The sequence below is a fragment of the Lucilia sericata genome, unplaced genomic scaffold, assembly GCF_015586225.1.
Source record: "Lucilia sericata isolate MDLA Ls3-8-SP2 unplaced genomic scaffold, ASM1558622v1 Contig000193F_arrow, whole genome shotgun sequence".
NCBI lineage: Eukaryota > Metazoa > Arthropoda > Insecta > Diptera > Calliphoridae > Lucilia > Lucilia sericata.
In genome coordinates this window covers 3,843-29,006 of record NW_023994221.1, presented here as the reverse complement: position 1 = coordinate 29,006, position 25,164 = coordinate 3,843, and the positions used below count along the sequence as shown (strand labels likewise).

The 25,164-nt window shown below is 28.9% G+C and overlaps 1 protein-coding gene across 3 annotated transcripts in view; it reads left to right on the top strand.

Moving 5' to 3' along the window:
• Nucleotides 1-20,620, top strand: part of LOC119601847 (voltage-dependent calcium channel type A subunit alpha-1) — a 139,591-nt gene extending 118,971 nt beyond the window's left edge. For 2 of the 3 annotated variants that reach the window (XM_037953039.1, XM_037953037.1), the window contains exons 30-35: nt 11,160-11,281; nt 11,354-11,496; nt 14,715-14,915; nt 16,326-16,474; nt 19,986-20,203; nt 20,355-20,620. In XM_037953039.1, coding sequence (XP_037808967.1) covers nt 11,160-11,281; nt 11,354-11,496; nt 14,715-14,915; nt 16,326-16,474; nt 19,986-20,203; nt 20,355-20,505 — 984 coding nt within the window. In that variant the 3' untranslated portion in view covers nt 20,506-20,620. The remainder of the gene's footprint in view (nt 1-11,159; nt 11,282-11,353; nt 11,497-14,714; nt 14,916-16,325; nt 16,475-19,985; nt 20,204-20,354) is intronic. The other variant, XM_037953038.1, reaches the window with a different exon arrangement.
• Nucleotides 20,621-25,164: the final 4,544 nt, after the last annotated feature.

The following is a 25,164-nucleotide window of genomic DNA, read 5'->3' as shown; positions in this document are numbered from 1 at the left end:
ACTAGTCCTTTAACTAGTCTATTAACCTGTCTTTTGACTAGTCAAATAATAAGCCTATTGACTAGTCAGGCGAGTTATATATGAAAAAGTCAGTCGACTAGCTTATGGACTAGTCAGTTCACTAGCCTCTTGAGAAGTTTATTTACTAATCTATGGTCTAGTCTGAGTTGTAGACAGTCTACTTATTTCTGGGATAGTCAATTCTCTAGTCTATTGACTAGTCTATTTACAGGTCCATTGATTATCGATGAATTAGTACTTTGTGGCATCCATGGACTAGTAGCAAAACTGCAGTATTCATCTTTCTCAAAACTTTTGTAGAAAAGTACAATTGTACTCAATAATCCATCCACTCCTAATATTGGGTATTTAAATAGAAAAGAACATTTTGTACGGATCGCTGACCAATATTTCCTCTTTAATAAAAAAAATATAAAATTTAAAATGTTTTAGCACTATGAGCATAGATCTTTAAAAAAAATATTTAATAAATCAACGGTTAATTTTTTAATAAAAATCAAACAAAATCAATCATTTCCCAATTATGTGTAAATCATGTATAAAACCAACAATAAACAGAAAATTTCAACGCAAATTTTCCTCAACAAAAAAACAATACAAAATTGACAAAACATACATATTTTTGGCATTTAACTCAAAACTTTATATTCGGCATATAAAAACTACAAAAATACAACATTTCAAAAAAATTGGTTTTAAAAAGAATTTGCGTGGAAACAAACAACCCTCTGCAAAAATAATAACAAAAAATAAATCTTAAACCTCATTAACAGTTACTGATAAAAACATTTATTAATTAATTATGCACCATTTTATATTTTTACTTTTAACACTTAAGCACATTTTTATACAATATTAGACGTTATTTAAATTTCTTAATTAAATGTTAAAAAACAAAGCTATGGTCTCATTGTTTTAAATTAGTTATATACATATATACAAAAAAAAATAATATTTATTACTAGAGTAAATGTATTTACAATTTTATTTTATCAAACAAAATACTATAGTTTAACTAAATTTACACCAAAAAATATTTTAAAAAAATAATTGAAATTTTTAAAAAAATATCAAACAATTAGTAATACCAACAAACAAATTTAGATAATAATATTTACCAAAAAAAGGAATAAATGTGTCCTATATTTAATAAGTTTTTCAGTTTTTATTATTAATTTATAAAATTATTTTAGTTTTAATATTTTTTAACTTTTAATATTTTTTTTAATTATTTCTTATAAGTTTTTATTTATTTGTTTTACTTTATAGGCATGTAAATAATGTTTGTTTAATTTTTTTGTTTTTAAAGAAAACGCATGTTTTGGTTTTATATTTTTTATGGAAAATTATTTATGATTTTCTTTATTTTTGTAATTATTTTTATTATTGTTTTTTACGAACACCTTGTTTGTCTTTTATTCCAAATCCTTTGTCTTACTCTTTTTTAAGTCCTTTGTAAAAATTAAAATTTTTTTAGTCTTCCGCATGTTTTCTTTTTTCTACTTTCTAAAATAAAAAACTTTTAAATCTTTAAATTTCTTTAGAAATCTTTTAAAACAAATAGTGAATTATAAATAAAAATATAAAGTAAAATGAAAATACAATATCGACAAATTAAAATTAAGTCAACATAACGTTTTCCGTCGTTCTGTCAAAATTTTTTATTCCTAAATAGAATTAATTTTCTATTACCTCCTTGACCTCCTTATTATTAGACATCGCACTACTTATTATTGTCAGGATCGATACTTAATTTTTAATTAATGCCAATAATTAGTCAATTAACTAGATCAGATTAGTCTATTATATAGCCCATAGGCTAGTCTATAAGCCAGTCCAGTCTAGTCCGTAGACTAGTCAACAAATTACTTCATAATGTAATCAAAAGTCTAGTCTTGTTCTTAGTCTAACCAATTATAATTTTTCAATAACATCTGTTGTCAAAGTATGTATGGATAGTTGTCAAATCAACAACAAAAATATAAAAAGTAAACGACTTTATCAAATCAACAACAAAATAATATTTAACGTTGTCAAATCATAAATGCAAATTCGATCTATAATATTTGTTTATTTATATGGGTTTTTTTTTCGTAAAACGATTGGTTGTCGAAATCTCAATGATGCATTGCAGAAATGACAACAATCCGTTGTTGAAATGACAACGATGCGTTGTCAAAATTACGAATTGTTAAAATGATAACTAAATTTTATTGTGTGCATATCCGTTGTCTAAATGCTAACAAACGTAAGTACTTCGGTACTTTTCTAGCGGGTCTTCCGTCTATGTAGTCTATTGTACATTCGATAGACTAGTTCACAGATTAGTCAAACGACCATTCTAGACTTCATAGTTAACAGTGTAGTCAAGCGACTGATTGATATTCTAGTCCAAAGATTTGTCAATAGTCTTGTCTATAGTTTAGTCAATGGACTATAAAATAGGCTAGTTCACAGGCTTACCAGTTGTATAGGCTAGATCAGTTCAAAGACAAGCTTCTAGATTAGTAAATAAACTATCCAGTAGAACAGTCATTTAACTAGTTTATATATAATACAATAGGCTAGTCCAAAGACTAGTCAGCAGGTTAATTATTAGACTAAACCATATTCTAGTTAATAGACTAATAAATAGAATAGTTAAAAGACTATTCCATATTGATCGAATCAACAGACTGATCAATATTCGAATGCATTGACTTATACGTAGTCAAGTCAATAGACTATACTAAAGACTAGTCCATAAACTAGCAAAATTTCTAACTCATGGATCAGTTCTAGTAGACCACCCATTTAACTAATTCATCCATAGTCCATAGACTATCCAATATTATAGTTCATAGACTATTCAATAGACTAGTCAGTACACAGAGGGAACCGGTAGAATAGTAATGAAATTGATATAATCCGTTGTCAATAGTGACCTTATCACGTTTGTTAATATTTAGACAATGTATGTATGTGTATGAAATGTAAATAACACTTAGTTATCATTTTGACAATCACCGTTGTAATTTTGACAACGCATCGTTGTTATTGCAACAACGCATTGTTGTTATTTCGATAACAAATAGTTGTCATTTTGACAACACAACGTTCTGTTTAACAACATAGCGTTGTCATTGGTAACACATTACATTATTTTTTGTTTTTTTTGATAACGTCGTGTATTTTTTATATTTCTGTTATTCATTTGACAACTATCCGTACATAATTTGACAACGGATGTTATTGAAAAATTATAAACACATTGTTGTCAATTTGATACCAGGCGTGTATAATTTTAAAACGTCTTTTTTCCCTCGGTGTACGCTAGTCAATATAGTCCATAGTCTAGCCAACAGACTGATCAAGACTTGTCAAACGCCGTTCCATAGACTATAATATATCAATTAATTCATAATTTCACAGATTAGTCAATAGACTATCCAATACACCACTCATTTAAATAGTCCACAGTAAATTGACTGTTTAAAAGATTAGTCTATAAACTAGTCCATGGATTAATCAGTAGAATTGACTATAGACAAGTCCCTTAATCACTCCAAAGACTAGTAAAGCACAAATCTAGAGAATAGTACATATACTAGACCATAGACTAATAAATACATCATTTAGTACTTTTAATCCTCAAATAGTAATCTTATGATATTCTTCGAAAACTTTTTAAAAAATAATAAAAACCTGATATTGTATTTTCAAATTTCAAAAATAAAACTGCACCTAACAAGATCTCTTAGTATTAAATAATAAAATATAAACTAAATAAAGAAAATCATAAATAGAATTTGTTTTTTTCTTAAAATTGCTTGTATATTAAACAAACAACTAAACTAAATTAGATTTTATAATATAAACTTAAACGTATCTAGCTAATCTTTTATTTTGTAAAATTTTGTAAATTTCTTCTTTAATATTTATAAACTAAAACAGACGCTACTTTCTTTTTTCTTATACATAATCGTAAAAACATATTTGTTAATTTATACAATTTTTAAGCATAATTATATATAATTTTATAAACTTAAAATTTTTTTAAAACGAAAACAACAATTTTACTCATATTAATCATGTTTATTTTTCTTCATTCAATAAACTTTTTTTTTGGTACGAACGCGTTAACAAAATCTCAAAACAACACTCTGTAAAATAATAATTTAAAATCATAAAATCTCAAAAATTACAAAAACAAAAATTCATCACTTGGATTCAAATAAATAAAAAAAAAAATCACGCATCACTTGACAACTAAAATTAACAATGAAATATTTTCTATTAAATGCACTGTACAAAATAATGCTCTTAAAAATCAAACACTATGTGAAAAAAAAATCGTTAAAATTTTTGTAAATTTTTAATAAATAACAACAATGTCTACAATAATGTCATCAAAATATCAAAAAAAAAAAAAACAACTTTATTAAAAATAACAAAAATCAAACAATAACAATTTATGATTGCGCCTAGAAGCAATCATTCTTTGATTGTTTGCTCGATATGGCTGCCCTCGATAAAGGTGGATCGCGTCAGGGTTCCATCAGTTATGAGCCAAATGGTACTGATGCTGCCAATTCACAAACGCATTTATTAGCAAATAATGGTCATGCAAATGGTGATGCTGAACATGGTAGTTTGGCAACACTGGCTCGTCGGAGTACAATGAGAAAACGTTCTGTTAGGTAATATTTTTCTCTCTCTCTCACTCTTTTCTCACCCCTTTATCACTCATTATGACACTTTAACATCAGATCATTTAGTCACTAATACTCCTTAAGAATTATTTTGATTTTTCCATTATCGTTCATGATCATTATACCCTACACCACTTCAGTGGGGAGGGTATATTGGGTTTGTGCTGATTTTTGTAACGCACAATGATATTGGTCCTATACCCACCTTAAAGTATACCAATCGGCTCAGAATCATTTTCTGAGTCGATTTAGCTATGTCCGTCCGTCCTTCCGTCTGTCCGTCTGTCCGTCTGACGGACCCCATACAACTGAACCCCCGAATAGGGCTTTTAAACTTTGTAATCAAACTACAGGTCGCAATTTTTGGAGATAATTCAATGAAATTTGGCACTTGATCTTTTATGGTACCGTAAACGAAGCCTGTTTAAAATGGTTTACATCGGTCCATTATTTCACCTAGCCCCCATACAACTGAACCCGCCGAATAGGGCTTTTAAGTTCATAATTATGTTTAACATACTCATATCTCGAAAAAAAGCTGCAAAAACCAAGTTCTATACAAGAATTGATGACCCTCACGAATTCCATAATAATAGGTCCTCATATGACCCTAGTCCCTATGAAAAGCACCCATCAAAATTTCACTTAAATGTCCACAATTTTATTCAACAATGAACGGCTTAAGTATGTATATCTGAGGCAAGTTACAATTCAATTTAAATGCTTTATTATGGCAAATAAATCACATTATATTTTTGTCAAAGGTGTAGGGTATTATATGGTCGGCCTCGCCCGACTATAATTTCATACTTGTTTTGTAATAGATTCTGAAAATGTTTGAAGAATTTAATTGTGATGTATCAGTCGTCATGTTGTACTATTGAAGATAATTTTTTAGTTAAACATTTCTCAATTGGAATTTCGAAGTTTGGGTTATTGTGCCTGTAATTTTCTAAAAATCGGGTCCAACTAGATCGGTTTTATGGACTCAATCTTCTATATTTAAACACTAAAACTACAGACACTTTTGTACAAAGCTGAAAACCTCGTCTCAAACTTTGGACAATCACGAACGCTATATGCGGAACCACCATTCGGAAACATAGTTCACTAGTTCTGACTTTAACAGGAACACAGAATCCTACAAAATTTGCTAAGAGTACCGGATGCTCTCAGTATCTACCACAAAGCTGACTATGTTTTAATTGGACCCTTTTAGGGGTTTCACTATATCCCAAATAACATTCGATAGTAGTACTCGTTAAATTGTGAGCGATTCATATAACCTAAGATTACTGTACATCACAGTTTTATGTCTCTAACATTTTTATACCTAAATAAAAACTTTAATTATCCAAAATTACAATCATTTATCGAACACTCCGCATCATTGTACACTTCACTTCACCAGAAACAAAATCCCAAAAAATTCCCCCCCAAAAAAATTTTTCACATTTTAAATTTATATAATTTTTCTCAAATTTCAGAAACAAAAAGGTGAATAATTGTATTAAACAGCAAATGGTAACACAAAAAAAAAATGTTTTAAAAATAAAACAATATTAAAAGTCCTCTTAAAACGTATATTAAACTAATTAATTAATTAAACAATAATAAGTGTGTGTGTGTGTAAAAAATAATATTAAAAAAAAATCGATGTGGTTACTTACTATAACTATGTATACTATAATCGTACTACTACTTACTTACTCTTAATATCTGTGTGTCCTGTATTTTATGTTTTCTTATCTTAATTGTAATTATTCATCTAATGAAAAATTTAATGTTGTTTAATTTCTTAATTGTGTTTCGTATAAAAAAAATCCTTTTAATTGCCAAAAAAAAAGAACTTAGAAACGAAGCTATAGTTTTGTGTATATATAATTTTTCAATAGACTCATATCAGTTTTTTTAGTGGAGTCGAAAAAGTTATTTTCAATTTAATTTTGACACCGTATAGAGCTTGTTGTAGTTTAATGTTAAATAATAAAACATTAACGACACACGTTTAAATTAGTTATTTTATATTTCATAGTTTAAAATCTAATAGGATTTTTAGATCTTATTTTAAGTTTATATAGATTTATTCCCTTTATCTCAAAGTCTGGTTAGTTTTTATCCTAACGTTAAGTTAAAAGCTTTCTTATAAAATTTTGTTTTAACTGACAGACATCTACTGGCTAAACGATAACTGGAATTTGAGATAACGGGCCTTAGAGTTTTGTTGAGAATCGAGATTTATTTAATAGACGAAGATTCTAAGAGATCGGTTTAATCGTTTTTCACTTAATATACATTCAAGAAAACTTGTAAAATATAAACCAGAAAACATTTTGAACTTTTTTCCAAAATAACTGGTTCTAGAACAAAAGCAAACAGAACCATCTCAGATTCTTGATTAGCAGCTTTGGAATGAGTAATATTGCCAGCACTTTAAGAACTAGTTCTCTGGAACACTGCTGTCATGTTATGGTAGTTATATCGTTAAATCCGACATCGATAAAACTGACTTTCATACTCTTTTAAAGAATTAATACAAATTGTTTTGTACAGTACTGAATAAATGATACTTTGACAAGTTAAACTAGAAATTCGACTTTCATAGATGTACTATATACGAGTAACTCAATATATTGCTAAAGTTCCTTCGAAAATTTTATGAAGATCTTCTGAGTAAATCGACTTTTGATTAATCGAACAATCGACTTTTTGTCGAAAAAAAATTTTGTTCCAAAAAAGTCGATGACTCGACTATCATCTAAAAAAAAATTCGAAAAGTCGACTTTGTAAATAAATAGTCGAAAAATAGTCGAAAAGTCAAAAAGTAAAAAATATTTGAATATAGTCGATAAAAAGTCGAAAATAGTCGAAAACTCGGAAGAAGTCCAAATGTCGGAAAAAAAGTTAAAAAAATCGGAAAAAAGTCAAAAACTCGAAAATAGTCGGAAAAAATCGAAAATAGTCGAAAAAAGTAAAAAAAAAATATTCGAAAAAAAGTCGACTATTTTGTTCCAAAAAAGTCGATAAATCGACTATCGTCTATGAAAAAAGTCGAAAAGTCGACTTTGTAAATAAATAGTAATAAAATATTCGAAAAAAGTCGATAAAAAGTCGAAAATAGTCGAAAAGTCGTCAAAAGTCGAAAAGTCGGAAAAAAAGTTAAAAAAGTCAAAAACTAGAAAAAAGTCGGAAAAACTCGAAAATTGTCGAAAAAAGTCAAAAAATATTCGAAAAAAGTCGATAATAAGTCGAAAATAGTCGAAAAATCGAAAAGTCGAAATTAAGTCGGAAAAAGTCGAAAAAACTCGAAAATTCGAAAAAGTCTAAAGGTCGGAAAAAGTCAAAAGGTCGACTATTTATAAAATACTAAAAGCCGAAAAGTCGACTTTTAATTAAAGACGAAAGTCGAAAAGTTTAAAAATCGACTTTTCAAAAAATGCTAAAAGTCGAAAAGTCGGCTATTCGTTTAAACTATAGAACCATAACTTCTGAGTAGGGTTATGTAGTTGAAACAAAAAACGATTTATGAAAAGTCCACTTTTTTCGTTTTATGAAAATTCGACTTTTTCCGAAAGGAAAAATAATATATAAAAATATTTAATATTTAACTTAAAAATATAAAAATATTTAACTTAATTTAAACTGTTGGAAAAAACATAAAATTTTCGATTTTTCGATTTTATTTACAAATTGGACGTTTTCAATAGACGATAGTCGAGTTATCGACTTTTTTGGAACAAAATAGTCGCCTTTGATTGTTTTCGACAAAAAGTGGATTGTTTGATTATTCGAAAGGCGATTTATAGAACCCTACTTCTGAGTGAATGAAAAATATGGTGGTAAAGTCATGTTTATTAATTCTTACAAATTGCAGAAAATCCACGTATTCGAGTATAACTAAAAATGTTGTACATTTGATGAACAATTAAATAAATGCACATCATCTAAGGTACGCCACGATTATGTACCCAAAGTGGTACATCAGCAAAGCTCTGATTAAAATTAACAAATGGTCTATAAGTATACCAATCGGCTCAAAAAATTATATCCGTCTGTCTGTCTGTCCATGTAAAACTTTTAATCAAACTACATGTCTTAATTTTGGAGATAATTCGACTATACTTTCTTACTTATTTAATATCTCAAATTTGAAATTATTGGGATTTAACGATATATTCTAAAAGTCGTTTTGATTATAAGGACTTGGTCCGATTCTAATTGTATCGATCGACCAGTTTCGAAAGTGTTTGTCACTTGAAAACACTTAATCCAGAAACTTTCATTGAACTAATGTCGACTATATAACCCAATAACAGAATCAGTTTCAGTTATTATTGTCACGCGGCGTGACAAGAGCCCTATTGCAGTTCAAAGTCTAGTATAGCAGTTCATAACACAAAAAAACCCCTATACTTAATTGTTTTTGGACTTAAAAATTTACATCTCAAATATCTGAGATCCGATTTTAGTTTTTTAAACGTCATGAAAAAGTTAAAATTTTCCATTTTTCGGAAAGTATAAAAATTTCTGTATCCTTTGAGACAGATATGTGAATATTGATCGCAGCACGCAGAAAAACCATAACTACTGCAACCATATTCTAAGAGCAACATATTATGGTTAGATTTAATGTTGTTCTCTAACCATATGCTGATTATTATACTACTATAATTATCATATTATGATAAAATACAGTTGTAATCATAATATGATCAAAATATAGTTCGCTTCTTGATCAAAAATGATCATATTATGATTCAAAAAGATCGTAATATAAAATTTAACGGTTATTTACAAGCTTAAACGATTATAAATAACTTAATATGTTTGCATAGTTACCATTCTTTAGTTGATGTAAAAATAATTCTGTTTCAGTGAATCATACTAAAATTTATAATTTCAATGAACATATAAATGTTTACTTACCGTAAACATATTGTTCGTATCATATCAAAATAACAATTATTTGTTTACAACCATAACATACTGTTACGATGAACATACTTTAGTTGTTGCAACCATGTCGGTTAATGTTTTTTCTCTGCGTGTAGTGAGTGCGTCGAGTGTGCGAGATGAATGAAATAATATATAATCATTGAAGAAAAATACTATTACTACTATTAAATAGCAGGACAGAGATAAGATATGTTAAATATCGTACATTTTCAACTTTAATTGTAAGGCGAAAAAGTTCTTATAACAGACTGAAACTATTCTTAGCTTCCTTTTATTATTAAGGTTTTATAAAATTCAGGTTAAATGACAATTATTTATTGTAATCAAGATGTGTAATAAATGTTCTATGCTATGTATAATATATTGTATATTGTGCTTCAAAATCGTTGTTCAACTCCCCTAAGACCATATAAAAATATATACGTTTGCTGTGTCCTAAATAACAAAAAAATAATGTGATACGCGTCTCGTCTAACTACCGTGTAAAACTTGAAAATATTTACTTCTTCGTTTAGAAAAACAAATATTTAGTAAATGTTAAAATACCAACACGTAAAATTCATACATTCATTTTTGCACCACACTGTACATAAAACACTGTATATAATTAAAATCAATCATTATATCATATTTTGTGTTAAAATTTTTGAGATTTTTGGTAAATTTATTTTTAATTTTAATTTTAAAATTCAAACAGGGGTAAGTAATTCACCATTTTATAGAGCAAATCATGTAGCAAAAAATTTACTAAAATGCATGAGTAAAATATTTTAATTAAAATATATTTTTTGTAAAAATTGGTTGAAATAGTTAAAATTAAACGTAGCACTTTTTTATGTGTTTTTTTTTTAATTATTTAGAAATATTTTAGTTTTTATTTTTTTTAATTAATTTTTCTTTATAAAAAATTTAGTTTAAAAAATATTTCATAAATATAGGACAAATTGCAAAAACAAAAATAAATTACAATTTTAATGACAATTGAAAAGAATAATTACTGAAAATTTAATTAAGAATTAGAGTGTTCAAATTAATTTATTAGAGTAAACAGTTTACAATTGAAATTGATTTGATTTGAATTGAATTGTTTATTAGTAGGGGTTTTTTTCTTTAACATAAAGTTACTATTTTTAAGTAGAAATGTTAAAAATGTTTTAATTAAATGTGATTTATTTATTTTATTATACATACAACTATACTTACATATATATATTTATAATAAAAATATACATTTAAAATATATATATTAAATATTTTTATTAAAAACCCTCCTGCATTGTATCCCAACCTTTATTAAACAAAAAAAAAAAAAAAAAAACAAATATTTATATACTAGACCCCCCCTATTAAAGTTTTGTAACTTTTATTTAAATTTACAAAAAAAAAAAAGTAATTTGCAAATGTTTATTACATTAAACCTATAGTTGTTTTTAAAGAAAAATTATTAAAATTAAACTTTAATTTATTTTACAAACAATAATCTTGATATAGATGTTGGAACTGCGGGATGCGCCCAGACATCCATCTCAGGAATCATTAACCGGTGCCGATGCTGGTCATTTACATCCTGGACACGCTTATCAAAATGGTCATAGAAGATCACCTAGTTTAAGGTAATTAAATCTTGTTGTTTACCATATTTCTAAAATTTTCTTAAAAACTTGTATCCTTAAATTTCCTTACAGATCACCTAGTCCAAGTAGACGGCGTGGCCATCCATATCAACATCATGATATTGGGTTTTCGGATACTGTATCTAATGTTGTAGAGATGGTCAAGGAGACCCGTCATCCTCGTGGTTACGGTCATCATACGCGTTATCCAAGAGGTATGTAATTTTCTTTTATTTTCTTCATTACTCAAATACTTTTTTATATATAATTTTTAAACTTTATTTTTTATTACCTTAAGCTTTTTATAATTCCAAAATAAATATTTTACGAAAAAACTTTATACTTTTTTCAAGACAGAAGAAAGGCATGCTAATTGTATTTGGTTTATTATAAGTTTTATAATTTTTATTTGTTTTCTTAAATTTTTTTTATTTATTGTATAAACAATATACATAAAACACCAGAAAACCTACAACAACAAATGTTAAAATGACAAAAAAAAAAAAAAAAAATAATAAATAAATAAAACAATTGCATGACACTGTTAAATGTTGTTTGTATGAAATCGAAAATCAAAACAAACAATTGTTTTTATTTAACCACTTTTGGAAAAGTTTAATAAAAGTGTCAATAATTGTTGTTTAACTTATTGTAAATTTTAATAAATTTATTTTTAATATACAGCACAAAAGAAAATACATTACTTGGAATACATTAAACTTTTATATACTTTTTAATGGATACTTCTTATTATACAGATTACTATGTAATAAGTAGTAGCTGACAAGTAGCTTACTTATTGGAGAAAGCATAACATATCAAGCAAATTTAATATTTTATGACATAATTGATCTAATTAACTCGATAACCATATTGTCCGATTGCTAGTCCGTCCAGTTTCACTCACATGAGTGTAAAAGATTTTCGTATAAAATTTGAAGATTCTAGATCGAATAGTTTCCCAGATATTCGAAGTTTTGTAATTAATTCTCATGAGAGGTATCACGCCCCTTATTGTTAGTGCGCCCATTTTTACATAAATGCTGCCGACAAGGTATGATTGGGCCGCGGACACAGACCTAAGGGACTACGTGATCTCAATCTACACTGATGGTTCACTGACAGAAAAGGGCACGAGATCGTGAATCTTCTTCGAACAACTGAATCTTCTGCTATCTCTTCCACTACCTGACCGTGCACGTGTCTTTCAGGCAGAGATATATGCCAACGATATAGTAGCGTGATTGATCCGGGAATTGAATCTCGAAAATCAAGGCTCTTAACTCCAATGTTATTAAGTCGAAATGTCTTCTTAATTGTATTCAATCATTGGCACAATTGACACAATATCTCGTTGAGTTGATATGAGTTCAGGAAATGAGGGCAACCGGGGAAATGAAATATCTGATGAATGCGCAACCAAAGGGTCATTACTAGACTTATTTAACTATTGCACAAAGAGATATTCATACTCTTCTGGTGACCCTATAAAAATTGATAGATGACTGGGCTTTAAGAGAGACGGAACTCAGTTGGTCAGAATATCGATACTGCTCTGGCCCACTCTGTAGCTACTGTAGAAGCCTTAGGCTGATGTCAGAGTGGGCGCTACAAGTGATGCGATCTGTTTTCGCGCATTAAGCTTCGCTTTCACTCTGAAAAGTTTGTAGCGCAAACCTTTCAAGAGCCCAGACTACTATATTTAGATACAGCTCTTTCCATGATCTGGACTGTCTTAGAGATGTGTTACTAGTAAACTTGATCGGTTTTGAAATACCGACTGGTTTTCACGGGGACCGCAAGAACCAAATAGTCAACGAAATTAGGGAGGGGAAGCCATTACCTCAACATAATAGAATGGTAATACCAAGGGTATCACAATTGGCCACAAGGCCTCCAAGTGAACTCGCTAACTAGCAAGCAATCCACATAACCTAACCTAACTGACTTAAATATTCATATTACTACTAAAGTGGTTAAAAAAATGGATTACTTTTTTTATTATGTGCCACACCCACTGTACCTAGACCGCCCATTTTATACCCAAGTGTTTATATGGATGTTAGAGTTGTCCACGCAAATATTATAGCAGTTTCTCTGATATGCGACGTTTAAAACTCATTTTTTATATGGAAGTGGCTGCTCTCCTACTTTAATTAATAACGTTTATATTTAAATCGGAAGACATCGATTTTCAAAATTGGTACACTTGACACGAAATTGCCCATATGTATTTATAGAAACGTTAATTTATAATAATATTAAACATTTTATTTCGATCTCCCATTTGTTAATTAATAAATAGTGTTAGGCGTTCGAGATTTATCAGATACATTTTTAGATCATAAAGTTTAAAAATGTCAAAAACATCGATACCCATGGCACCGAGATCAAAACAGGTCAAAAATATCAACGCAACAAAAACAAACTTTAAAACATCCAATTGATTGTTTTTAACCTAGAGTTTAATATTAGTTTTAAAATCCGAAGGTGTGAATTGACTGGAAATGTTTGGATCCAAATATAGGCCACTTTTTGCTGCCGTATGATTATCATTATTGACTCTATATAAGGTCTCCTTTAAAAAATTTGTCTTTTGTACCGAATCTTATATACACACCATCAAAGAAGGTGACCATACTTACATATATCTTAGATGCTTAATGGAGGCTTGATTCAGTTATGGAATATACTCTACAGAATGGAAAATTCTAAAAAAAAATGTCCAAAAAGTATTTTTTTTGTCGAATTTATTTTATTTTAATTCCATAATTTCAGTTAGAAATGTTATATGTGGTCAATTATATTCGAAAATTTTAAATTTATATAAAACTAGTTTCTGTGGACTTTCAAAATTTTGTATGGGAGGTTGGATCAATATTGGATCAATCCCCATTGTTGAATTCCGTCTATCATATATAGGGAGAGTAGGGTCAATTATAAATCTACGGGTCTTTTTAATTTCGTTTTATTAAGCTGTTATGTGATTTTCTGAGGGGGGCAAAATTTATTTTTACATATTTTTACCATACACTTACACAATATTTTAAAAACATTTTTTACAATTTTTATATAAACTAATAATAAAAACATTTTAATATTTAATTAATGTCTTAGATTTTGTTTAAAACTCTTTCGTTGTTTTTGTAAATAAGCTTTTTAAGCCATTTTTTTTTTTAATTTATAATTTATTTAAATTTAAATTGCTCATTATATTAAAAAAAATAATAATATTTCTAAAAATATTTTGCCATATTTTACATAAAAATAAATAATTTTACAAAAAAAAAAAAAAAATTTCAAGAAAAAGAAAATTTACAATATACTTTTTTCCCCTTCTCTATTATTTATTGCCTATTTGTTGTTGTTCGTTTTTTTCAATTATTGTTTATTTTATTTTTTTTTTCAAATATTAATGTATACCAACTAACAGGTTCATGGTCAGCATCGACAAGTCCGGCCCGCTCGCCTTCACCTTCACGTTATGGTGGCCATTTACCGCGCACCAGACGCCCTGAACTGCCTTATCCCACATATGGGACAACAAGTCTATGTCAAAGATCACGATCACCAAGTCCTGCTAGACTACAGGAGATGCGTGAAAGAGATAGACTTGGCTATGGGATTGATATGGGTACTCTCTATACACACTCTCTATATTAATTTTTCACTGTTATACTCTTTCTCTATATCTATCTCTCTTTCTCGCCAATTATACTCAGTATAACTTGTTTTTTCTCTCATATATATTAAAACAACAACAACACTTTGACAGACTAATCAATCACCCACAAATAACAACAACAACAATATAAAACAATATTATTTTTAGCTTTTAATCAGTTTGGAATTACAGAACAAAAAAATTGCTCTAAATTACAACTTGTGTTAGAAAAAATCAAATTTAACTAAATTTTTGCTTTGTTAAATGAAACTTACATTAAAACACTGTTTCAGTATTAGAAAATGTTGGTCCTTCTGAGGACTGTTATCATTCCACACTAGCTGTCAATTTCACTACAACAACAATAAAACACTAGAATCAAGTCAATTAATCAAACAACAACAATTTAGAGCATCATTTGTTACAGTCATTGTTGTCTTTTTCTTAGAGTCATGCATTTTTTTTTTTTGGTTTGAAAATAGTTTTGATCGTGTCATGTTTAAACAAAAGTCTTCAGTCAGTTGCAGTCATCATTATCGTTTAGGACTCATATTTCTCATTTTACTTAAATAGCTTTAAAAACAACAAATCATCTCAAAAGTTTTTGATCAATCCATCTTTATCATACATATGTTTTGTTTTCTCTTTCTCTCGCTCTTAAAAAACAAACTACAATCGTCGTCTTGTTATGTGTTAAATGTCATCTAAAATGTCAACATTTAATTAACAAAATTATGTCAATGTCAATGTGCGCCCTCATGTCATAACATGTCATCATAACGTTTTATTAAGTGGGTTTATGCGTTACTAACAAATTTGTGTTTTTTTTTAGTTGAATTACTTTCGTTTTAATTAGTTTCTTTAAAATTTCTTTTGGACAGATAATTTTGTATGGCTTTTTTTAAGGCCATTAGTTTGGCTTTCTTTAGTTGAATATAATTTTCAAAAAAATTACTTTTTTTTTAATTTATTGTTTTAAAAAATATTATTTTTTTTATTAAATGTCATGCATGTCTATCATTTGGTAATTTTTTTCTTTCCTTTGGTTTTAGAGCACTTTGTCTCTCTTTTTTCTAACTGTTTAATTTTTAATTAATTGATGTCTAAATTTTTGTATAACTGCGATTTCATTAAATACAATAATCACACAAGCTACAACAAAATGCTATATACATTTATCAGTATTAAACTAATAAAACTCTACATTAAATGTGTGTTATTAATAAATTCATTCAAATTTATGTCATATACTATTATTTATAAAATATTAAAAAAAACAACATATTTGCATATTTTCTCATTCATGGCAAATATTTATTTATTTTAATTTGAACATTGTTTTTTCATTTGTATTTTCTTTTCTCGCTCTCACGCTCTTAGGTGGACCCCATGGCCAACATAGTTACCCAAATTTAAACCATCGTCGTGGTGGAGGTCGACGTCTACCACCGACACCAAGTAAACCATCGACACTGCAGCTAAAGCCAACAAATATTAATTTTCCAAAATTAAATGCAAGTCCAACACATGTAAGTATAATTTGTCAAGTGAATATGATAATATTTAGTTTTATTGGCATAATAACAATAACTGGCTAAATTTAAAAGGTTCTTATAACGTACGCGATGGATGAAGATATTTTTTAGGATGTGAACACGTTGTTAGTGTTAGGATTATATTTTACAAAATAAATCTGATGGATTTTTATTGATAAAGGTGTTTTTCTTGACATAAAAGTTATGAAATTTGAAACTTCTAGAATGGCACTAGAGCCAAAATTACAAATTCTCACAGAATTTGTAAAAAAATAAACGATTCATTCAAGATCAAAATCACAAAAAATCTTTAAAAGATTTGATTTTTTATGAGTTAAAAAAATACTTTAAGTGCTTCTCTAAATTAGGCGTATACTTAATATTTGTAATATCGATAAATCATTAACACGTATACGTACAGGTGTCGTCAATAAAAACAGTGCAATTTCACAATGTAAAACTTTCCACATTAAGTGAAAAAAATGAAGGCGACTTTTTTATTATTCTATATGTTCACGATTTGTTTTCTTTATGCCAAGAGCTACTACAACTTAGCCTCAGAGAGTAAATCAATATTCCGAACGGTTTGAAAGATATGAGCCTGAGAAAATTACCTTTTTTGCAAAAATGCCACCGAGACCCCTAATTTTTGGGGGCATATACAAAAGTGCATGACTTTGGAAAAAACTTTGAGACACGTGTTTGTTTTTTTTTTTTTTTTTTTTTTGTCTTTTATCACGTAGTGGTAATTGTAATCAGAAGATGATACTACTTAATATACATTTTTTAAATCTGAAAAATTTTCTTAATATTCTTATCATAAGCTCTTAAAACTGGAGTAAAAATTCTAAAATTTTAGCCTTTTAAAGAAAACGGAAAAAAGGCTAGAAAAAGTCACAAGCTATAACAATAATTTCGAGGCCTTCAAAATGCTAACCTGGCAACTTGGATTTATGAAATGGATATCTACACAGAGGGAAAAGGAAACTTATACGCCTGGTATCAAATTGACAACAAAGAGTTTATAATTTTTCAATAACATCCGTTGTCAAAGTATACATACATACGACAACACTATGTTATGTTGACAACGTAACGTTGTCAACATTGCAAAAATTGCAACAACATCCGTTGTCTAAATGTTAACAAACGTGGTAAGCTCACTATTGGCAACGGATTGTCTGTCAATAGTGAGCTACTACGTTTGTTAACATTTAGACAACGAATGTGTATAAAATTTAGATTTCGACAACGATTTGTTGCAATGTTGTCAACATTACAGTGTTGTCGTACGTATGTATATACTTTGACAACGGATGCTATTGAAAAATTATAAACAGTTTGGTGTCAATTTGGTACCAGGCGTGTATATTTCTTTTTTCTCTGCGTAAAGGCCTTTGGACAATTTTAGCTATAGCTGAAAAGTTACACTCATTTGAAAAAACCCTACATGAACAAAATGTCCAACCTTGATCCCCTCTAACTCCGGCAGTTCTTGATCGATAAAGCTGTAAATTTTTAAATTTGGCTTCTATCCAATAGTACCAATCTTGGAAATTTCATCCAAAATAGAAGACACCATTTTAAACATTAGGTTGTTCGACCAGAAATTGCCCATATTTTTGGGTACGATGTTAGACTGGATATCGCTGTCAACGGATAGCATTGTAGATCGATGTTTGATAAGTTCCTTTGACCGAAATTGGATGATATGGACAACAACAATTAACAACATTTGACATTTTGTACGAGGGATTTAAGGGTATGGGCATCTCACTTGAAAGTGATGTGAACCATGATCACGAGATTAAGTTACAGACCTATGTTAATAAGCCAAAAATTATAGGCCATCAAAGCCAACATAACATACCTCTCCTTTCTTTCAATTAATTTTGATTTATGGAAAATTGGACATTATGGATACGTGCCACCCAGAATATTTTTTAGCGCCAGAAGTTTCTGTGTTGGATTATCCTCACATTATCTAATAGATAAACCGAAAATTTACGATCGTAAGAAGAATATATCTGGACTTCCGAGTCCCACGTAATAATAGCAATTTCCACGAATTTCCTAACTCAACTCAGACAACATTCTGAGAATTGAAATTGCCCAATTAACGATCGTCCCTAGATAACCTTGTAGCTTAATCTCAAAAGAACTCGATAAAAGATCTGAATCTGGGGTATCTTAATACAATCCTCTTTCATGACCAATCTTCGAAATCATTGAAGCCGTTAGGACCACACAAGACGACCTGAACCCACCAAAAAAGAACTTCCAAAGAAGCGAAAAAGAAGTAGAATTTACTCCATGGACGTACTGAAAAAGACCTGAAGATATGACGATTTTAACACAGGCTTGTAATAGGTGAGATGGCCTTTTTATTTGAATCCAAATTCACTACTTCTGAAGTCATTCTCAAGAAGTAATTTTAATGCTCTTTTTTGGAAGTTATTCGGAAGTGAAATTGTAATATTATAGAATACAACTAATTTGACTTAAATAATATTAACATTAATAAGGGAAATAGACACATTTAATACAAAAGTCTAAAAATAAAATTTTTAACTGATAAAAGTGCAAGAACAACAAAAATATATATTCAGCATTTATAGAATTAGATTATTTTCGCTTCTTCGGAAGTCATTAAACAGAGCTTCCACAGAAGGTAAAAAAAATCACTTAGTGCTACTTTAGAAGTGGTGATAAATGTTCTTCCTCTAGAAGTACTTCGTTTTATTTTTGCTGGAGAACATTCGGTTTTGAAAGAACATAAGTATTTAAATTTGATTTTATATACCAGCAGCAAACGTTATAGAATCCACTGTCATACGAGTTGTACAATAGTTTCATAAAATGCAATCGAAATTAAAGAAAACAAATACTAAATATTTCCCTCGATATATCGGTACTGCAACACTTTTAAGCAAAACAATTAAAACAAAATATTTACTCGTTGAAACCTCCTAACGAAACGCGTGAACTGCTAAAGTTTCAAAGTGCATGCAAAATGAATGAATTCATCATCATCGATGACTGCATGTTACCTGCAGCTTATTTTTATAGGAATTGGTTAATTTAAACGTTTAGATTTTCTTAAGTTAAATCATAACGACATTGAAAACATTCATAAAATACAAATATAAAAGGATCATTTTCTTTCTTAAAGCACACAATTAAAAAAGTAATAAACCGGGCAATAGCATATAAAGATATATGATATAATATAACAAAATATTATTATAACAAAATTAATATTTAAATTAACACACAATTTTACTTCTACCTCCTAAAACCACAAACCAAACAAAATCATACATACGAGTGATCAGTATCATTAACAAATTCGTACAACCATTCACCACCCATTTACCTAATCACCATCAACTACTACCAAGCATGTTCCGTTTCTTACAAAGACCAACAAAACAAAAGATTTTGAGTTTTATTTTTTTTATAATTTCGATAAACTTGCATTTTGTTTATGGTTTTTTTGTTGCAGACACATCATTCAACACCTCATAGTGTTCACTCGTTGCCACACCACCGCGATCTGTTGCGGGACCCTAGAGATCTGTATTATAGTAGTAGAGAACGTGAGCGTGATCGCGCTCGTTATAGGGACCGCTTATGCATCGATCCACGATATGAATATCGGGATCGAGAGCGTGAGTTATATGAACGAGAACGAGATCGTGAGTTGGAGTATGAAAGAGAAAGGTAACAAACCTAAACAAAATAAGCAATAAATTATATATATATATATGTTTTAAAATGTATTTAGAAAGTTTTTTTAAGAAGCAAATAATACTTATAAAATGTTTTCCATTTTTCTGTCTTTCTTTCTTTAAAATATTCTCTCCATTTACAGACTGGAATACGTAGCACCCTTGTCCTTTGAGCAGGCGGTAGCTATGGGCAGAACGGGGAGAGTTTTACCCTCACCCGTTATGAATGGCTATAAGCCAAAGGGTGGCCTTCATGCACGCCACTCCGATTCAGACGAAGAGGATTGGTGCTAGCAAAGGCTTTGATTGCGATCGCGTGATCGAAGGGAACAGATCTGGGTATAGCATCAGGCCATTTTACAAACCACACTATCCGCACCAGACTTAGATCATAATTTTGATACAATACCAATGCAACATTTTGATAAAACAATAAAACCAACAGCAACAGGAAGAACAATACCAGCCGCCATGTCACATAATGATTTATTAACATTATTACAGTATAATAATAACAACAACCAAAGACTTATAACGCCGCCACCACCAACTACACCAACAACTACAACAACACCACTACTACTACAACAACTACCAACAACCATCTTAAGGCATAATTATCATATTGATGATGATGACGACGATATTGACATTGAAGCAATTATTGCAGAGACTTCATTCATGCAACCAAATATTGCAACAACAAAAGTCTATTCAGATCATGAAATAAATTATTATTCGAGTAGATATCATGAGACCAATGACACACCAATAATTACAGTAACAACAACACCGCCAACAACAATCGATAACAACAATAGCAGCACTTTAACTACAACAACAATAACAACACAACTACCAACAACTATCGCCACAATAGATTCACCCGCAAGTGGTTTCGAGGAACCACCAATTTCTAATCAAATGATTAGTATGACAGCAGCAGATCAACAACATAAACAAGAACAACATCTTTATCATACATTATAAAAAAAAACGTATAACTGAAATCATAGTCAAAATGATAACAACAACAATAACTGCAACAACAAACATTAACTATACAGAAATATCATAAAGAAATTTTGTACATCTCCCCCCAGTTGAACTCCTCCATAAGATAGAATAGTAAAAATTATCATCAACAGCAATGAAATGTTTTGTTAATCTTATTTATTTTTAATATTGCATATAAATTAAACAAAGACTTTTTAAAAATAGTTTTTTAAATTTAAAAAAAAAATCATGATTATTAAAGATAATGATAATGAGGGAATTGTTTGTCACAACAAAATCTTGTTAAAGCCTCGGAGTTAATGGAGAAAGGAACATTATAATTACAAATATGAGATTTTAAACATTTCTTAGTTGCTCTCCGTAACGCATTTTCAAGTTTTACTGATTTAGAACGCCACGATTCTGATTGCTAAACTTTCGATACCTGCTGTTGACCCTAGATATCTGTAGCAAAGAAATAGAGAAGTAATGTTTGATCGCTCTGATTTGCTCTTATTTCATTTTATGAACAAAGATGAAGATCGGCATTGATCTCCTTGATATTTTGATCTTTTGTAGAAAGAAGATAAAAACTGATCGTAATGGATCTGCGAGAATCTTTTCTGTTGCCATTTTGTGAATAGATCTTCATGATATTTTGATAACTCATGAAATTGGGGAATTTTTTAAATGAAAATAGAGATCACATTGATTATGAAAAGATCCCCATTGAACTGGAATCACGAAGTATTTGCCACGGATTGTACGGATACAACTTAATTCTAACCCAGAAATCTATAGTAAGATCAATTTTCAAGAAAGCTATTGCAATATAATAGCGCAAACGAATTAAATAATTGAGAGGCTTTAATCGTATCTACCTGCCAACAGAAAAGAGTTTCATTTAAAAAGAATGATCATGGATCAGTCACAGTTAGTGACTAAGATGTTTATTACGATCAGGTTTAGAATTTTTTTGAAGATGACAAAAAAGGGTTTTCAAATGGGTTAAATCATTCTAAGATGTTTTATACAATACCATTTTTAAAAAGTTGTAGATATAGAGTGATCGTGTCTCTGTAGAATTCCCAAAATACAGTCTAGCAAGATCAGATCAAATGGCAACTCATTGCAACATTTTGATATACAAAATTCATAAAACACGATCGCTCAAAGATATCTATCATCATCAGGTCCTTTATAATTGCAAGATTTTGAGATGTTTGATTTTCAAATATAAAAAGGCTTTAAATGCGATCATTCTGATATGCAATGACGAAGATGTCTAAGATGTTTATCACGAGCAGATTTAGACTTAGATTTTCGAGATGACTTGTAGTGTTACAATTGGTTCATTTTGGAATACAAGATCAGATATAAAGGTTTTCAAATGGGTTAAATCATTCTAAGATGTTTTATACAATAAAATTGTTTAAAAAATTGTAGGTATAGAGTGATCGTATCTCTCTCAGAACTCTCAAAACATAGTCTACCAAGATCAGATCTAACGGCATCTAAATGGGATCATTTATGCAATGTTCTACTGTTGTTTATGCACTCATTGCAACATTTTGATAAACAAACACGATCGATTAAAGATATCTATCAACATTAGGTCCATTATAATCGCAACAAATACAAAATGGCATTTAAATGATATGCAATGAACCACTATTTTTTTACAATGAAAAATTAAAAAAAAGAATAATTGTAGAGTGATCGATGAATAGTTAGTACAAATACGATTCAATAGAATGATCCTGGATCAGTCACAGTTAGTGACGAACATGTCTTAGATGTTTATCACGATCAGGTGTAGAAATTTTTTCGAGATGACAACAAGTCATACAATTGGATCATTTGTAGAGTGATCGAGGAATAGTTAGTACAAATACGATTCAATAGAATGATTATGGATCAGTCACAGTTAGTGAAGAAAATATCTTAGATGTTTATCACGATCATGTGTAGAAATATTTTCGAGATGGCAATTGGATCATTTTAAAATACAAAATTATTTCTAGCAAGATCGGATGTAATGGTTATTCAATGGATTAGATCATTCTATAGAATTTTTTGTTTAAATTGTAGGTTTAGAGTGATCGTGTCTCTGTCAGAATTTGCAAAACTCAGTCTAGCTAGATCAGATCTAACGGAAACTAAATAGGATCCTTTCTGCAATGATCTACTGTCGTTTTATGCAAACATTGCAACATTTTAAGATGTATGATTTTCAAATACAAAACTCATAAAACACGATCGATCACAGAAATTTATAAATTTCAGGTCCGGAGATATGGTTTCTGATATACAATCAGTACAAAAAATGTAAATGTACAAATACGATTTAATATAAATCAAAGAAGTCTCGCAAGATTCAAGGTGACTGATTTCCAAATACAAAATCTGCAATACACGACCCTTAAGAACAACATCTAGCAAGATCCGAAGTAGCAAGATCTAGCAAGATCAGAAGTAACAAGATCTAGCAAGATCAAATATAAAGGCATTTAAATAACATAGTTCTGAGAAGAATAGATCTTCTATTCTTTCTAAATAATGTGGTTGATGAAGGCTTTTGGCAAACGAAATAAGCGATCTTGAGACAATATTTTGTAGCCTAACTACAAAATCAGCTACACTAAATCGAAAACTTTAACCAAAATTGTTGTTAAGACAAACAATTTCCCCTCGCAATCATTAACTGAATACAAAAAAAACCTTAGCTTCATTTTAGTTTTTTAATATTGTAAACCAAGCTTTAAAAGATTTTTAAGTATGTACCTTGAACAAAATAAATAACAAAACCTAAATAATAAAAATGTTATAATAACAAATTTATTACAAGTTTTTAAACAACAAAAATTATAAAAAAATAAATAATAATAAAACGTTAAAGAAAATCAAGATTTTTACCTCTAGCAAGAATTAAAACAAGGCCAAAGAATTGTTTTTAGATTTATTTTTAAGCTATTTATTATTATTATACTTAAATTATTATGACGATAATTATTATTTTTCATAAAAAAAAAGAAAATATTTAAAGATTTTAGCTTCTCTATATTTAAATGAAAGGAAAAACCTATAAAAAGCTTACAATAATTTAATTTTAAATTTTATAAAGAAACTAATTTTGCTAAACGATATAGAAAATATAAAACCTACCAAATTAAGCACTTGCTAATTTTAACCAAACCCTAGAGGATAGTAGTTTTTTGAAATATTGGCTCTTAAAGCGTGTTAGCAAATTTTTGCTTAAAGTAAGTGAATAATAGAATGTAGAAATTTTACATTATTAAATGAAACACTAAAGTAACTTATGGATCTCTTGTTGTGTTAAATTCTTTTTATTAAATTTGTTAAATTTATGCTATATTTAATTTTAATATTAATTAAAACGAATGCAATATACATATTAAAAAAAAAACTATTTTAATAATTTAACTTTAAAAGAAAATACCATCCAGCCTGTTATGAAACTTTTTAGATTCCTGTAGTTATTGCTTAATTTTTTTAACAAGAAAAAAACACGAATTTATTATAAAATATTAAAGTTATATAACGTAACAAGATTATTACTAAAGATATGATCTCAATGGATAAGGAAGAAGTAGTAAGTTATGTAGAAGGCAAACACTGAAAGATTTTTACAAAAATTTAAGATTTTTCTTAAAAGAGTTAGAATAAAAAAAGATTCTCGATGTTATCACGAATCTTATTTACGCAAAACCATTTATATCCACGTCATTGAAGAAGAAATCGGTGCTAAATAATAAAGATTTTTATAAAATTCTAAAATTTTTCTTAAAAGAGTTAAAATAAAAAGATTCGTGTTATTATCACGAATCTTATTCACGCAAAACCATTTATATCCACGCCATTAAAGAAGTAATCGGTGCTAAATAGAAAAGATTTTTATAAAATTCTAAGATTTCTTTCAAAAGAGTTAAAATAAAA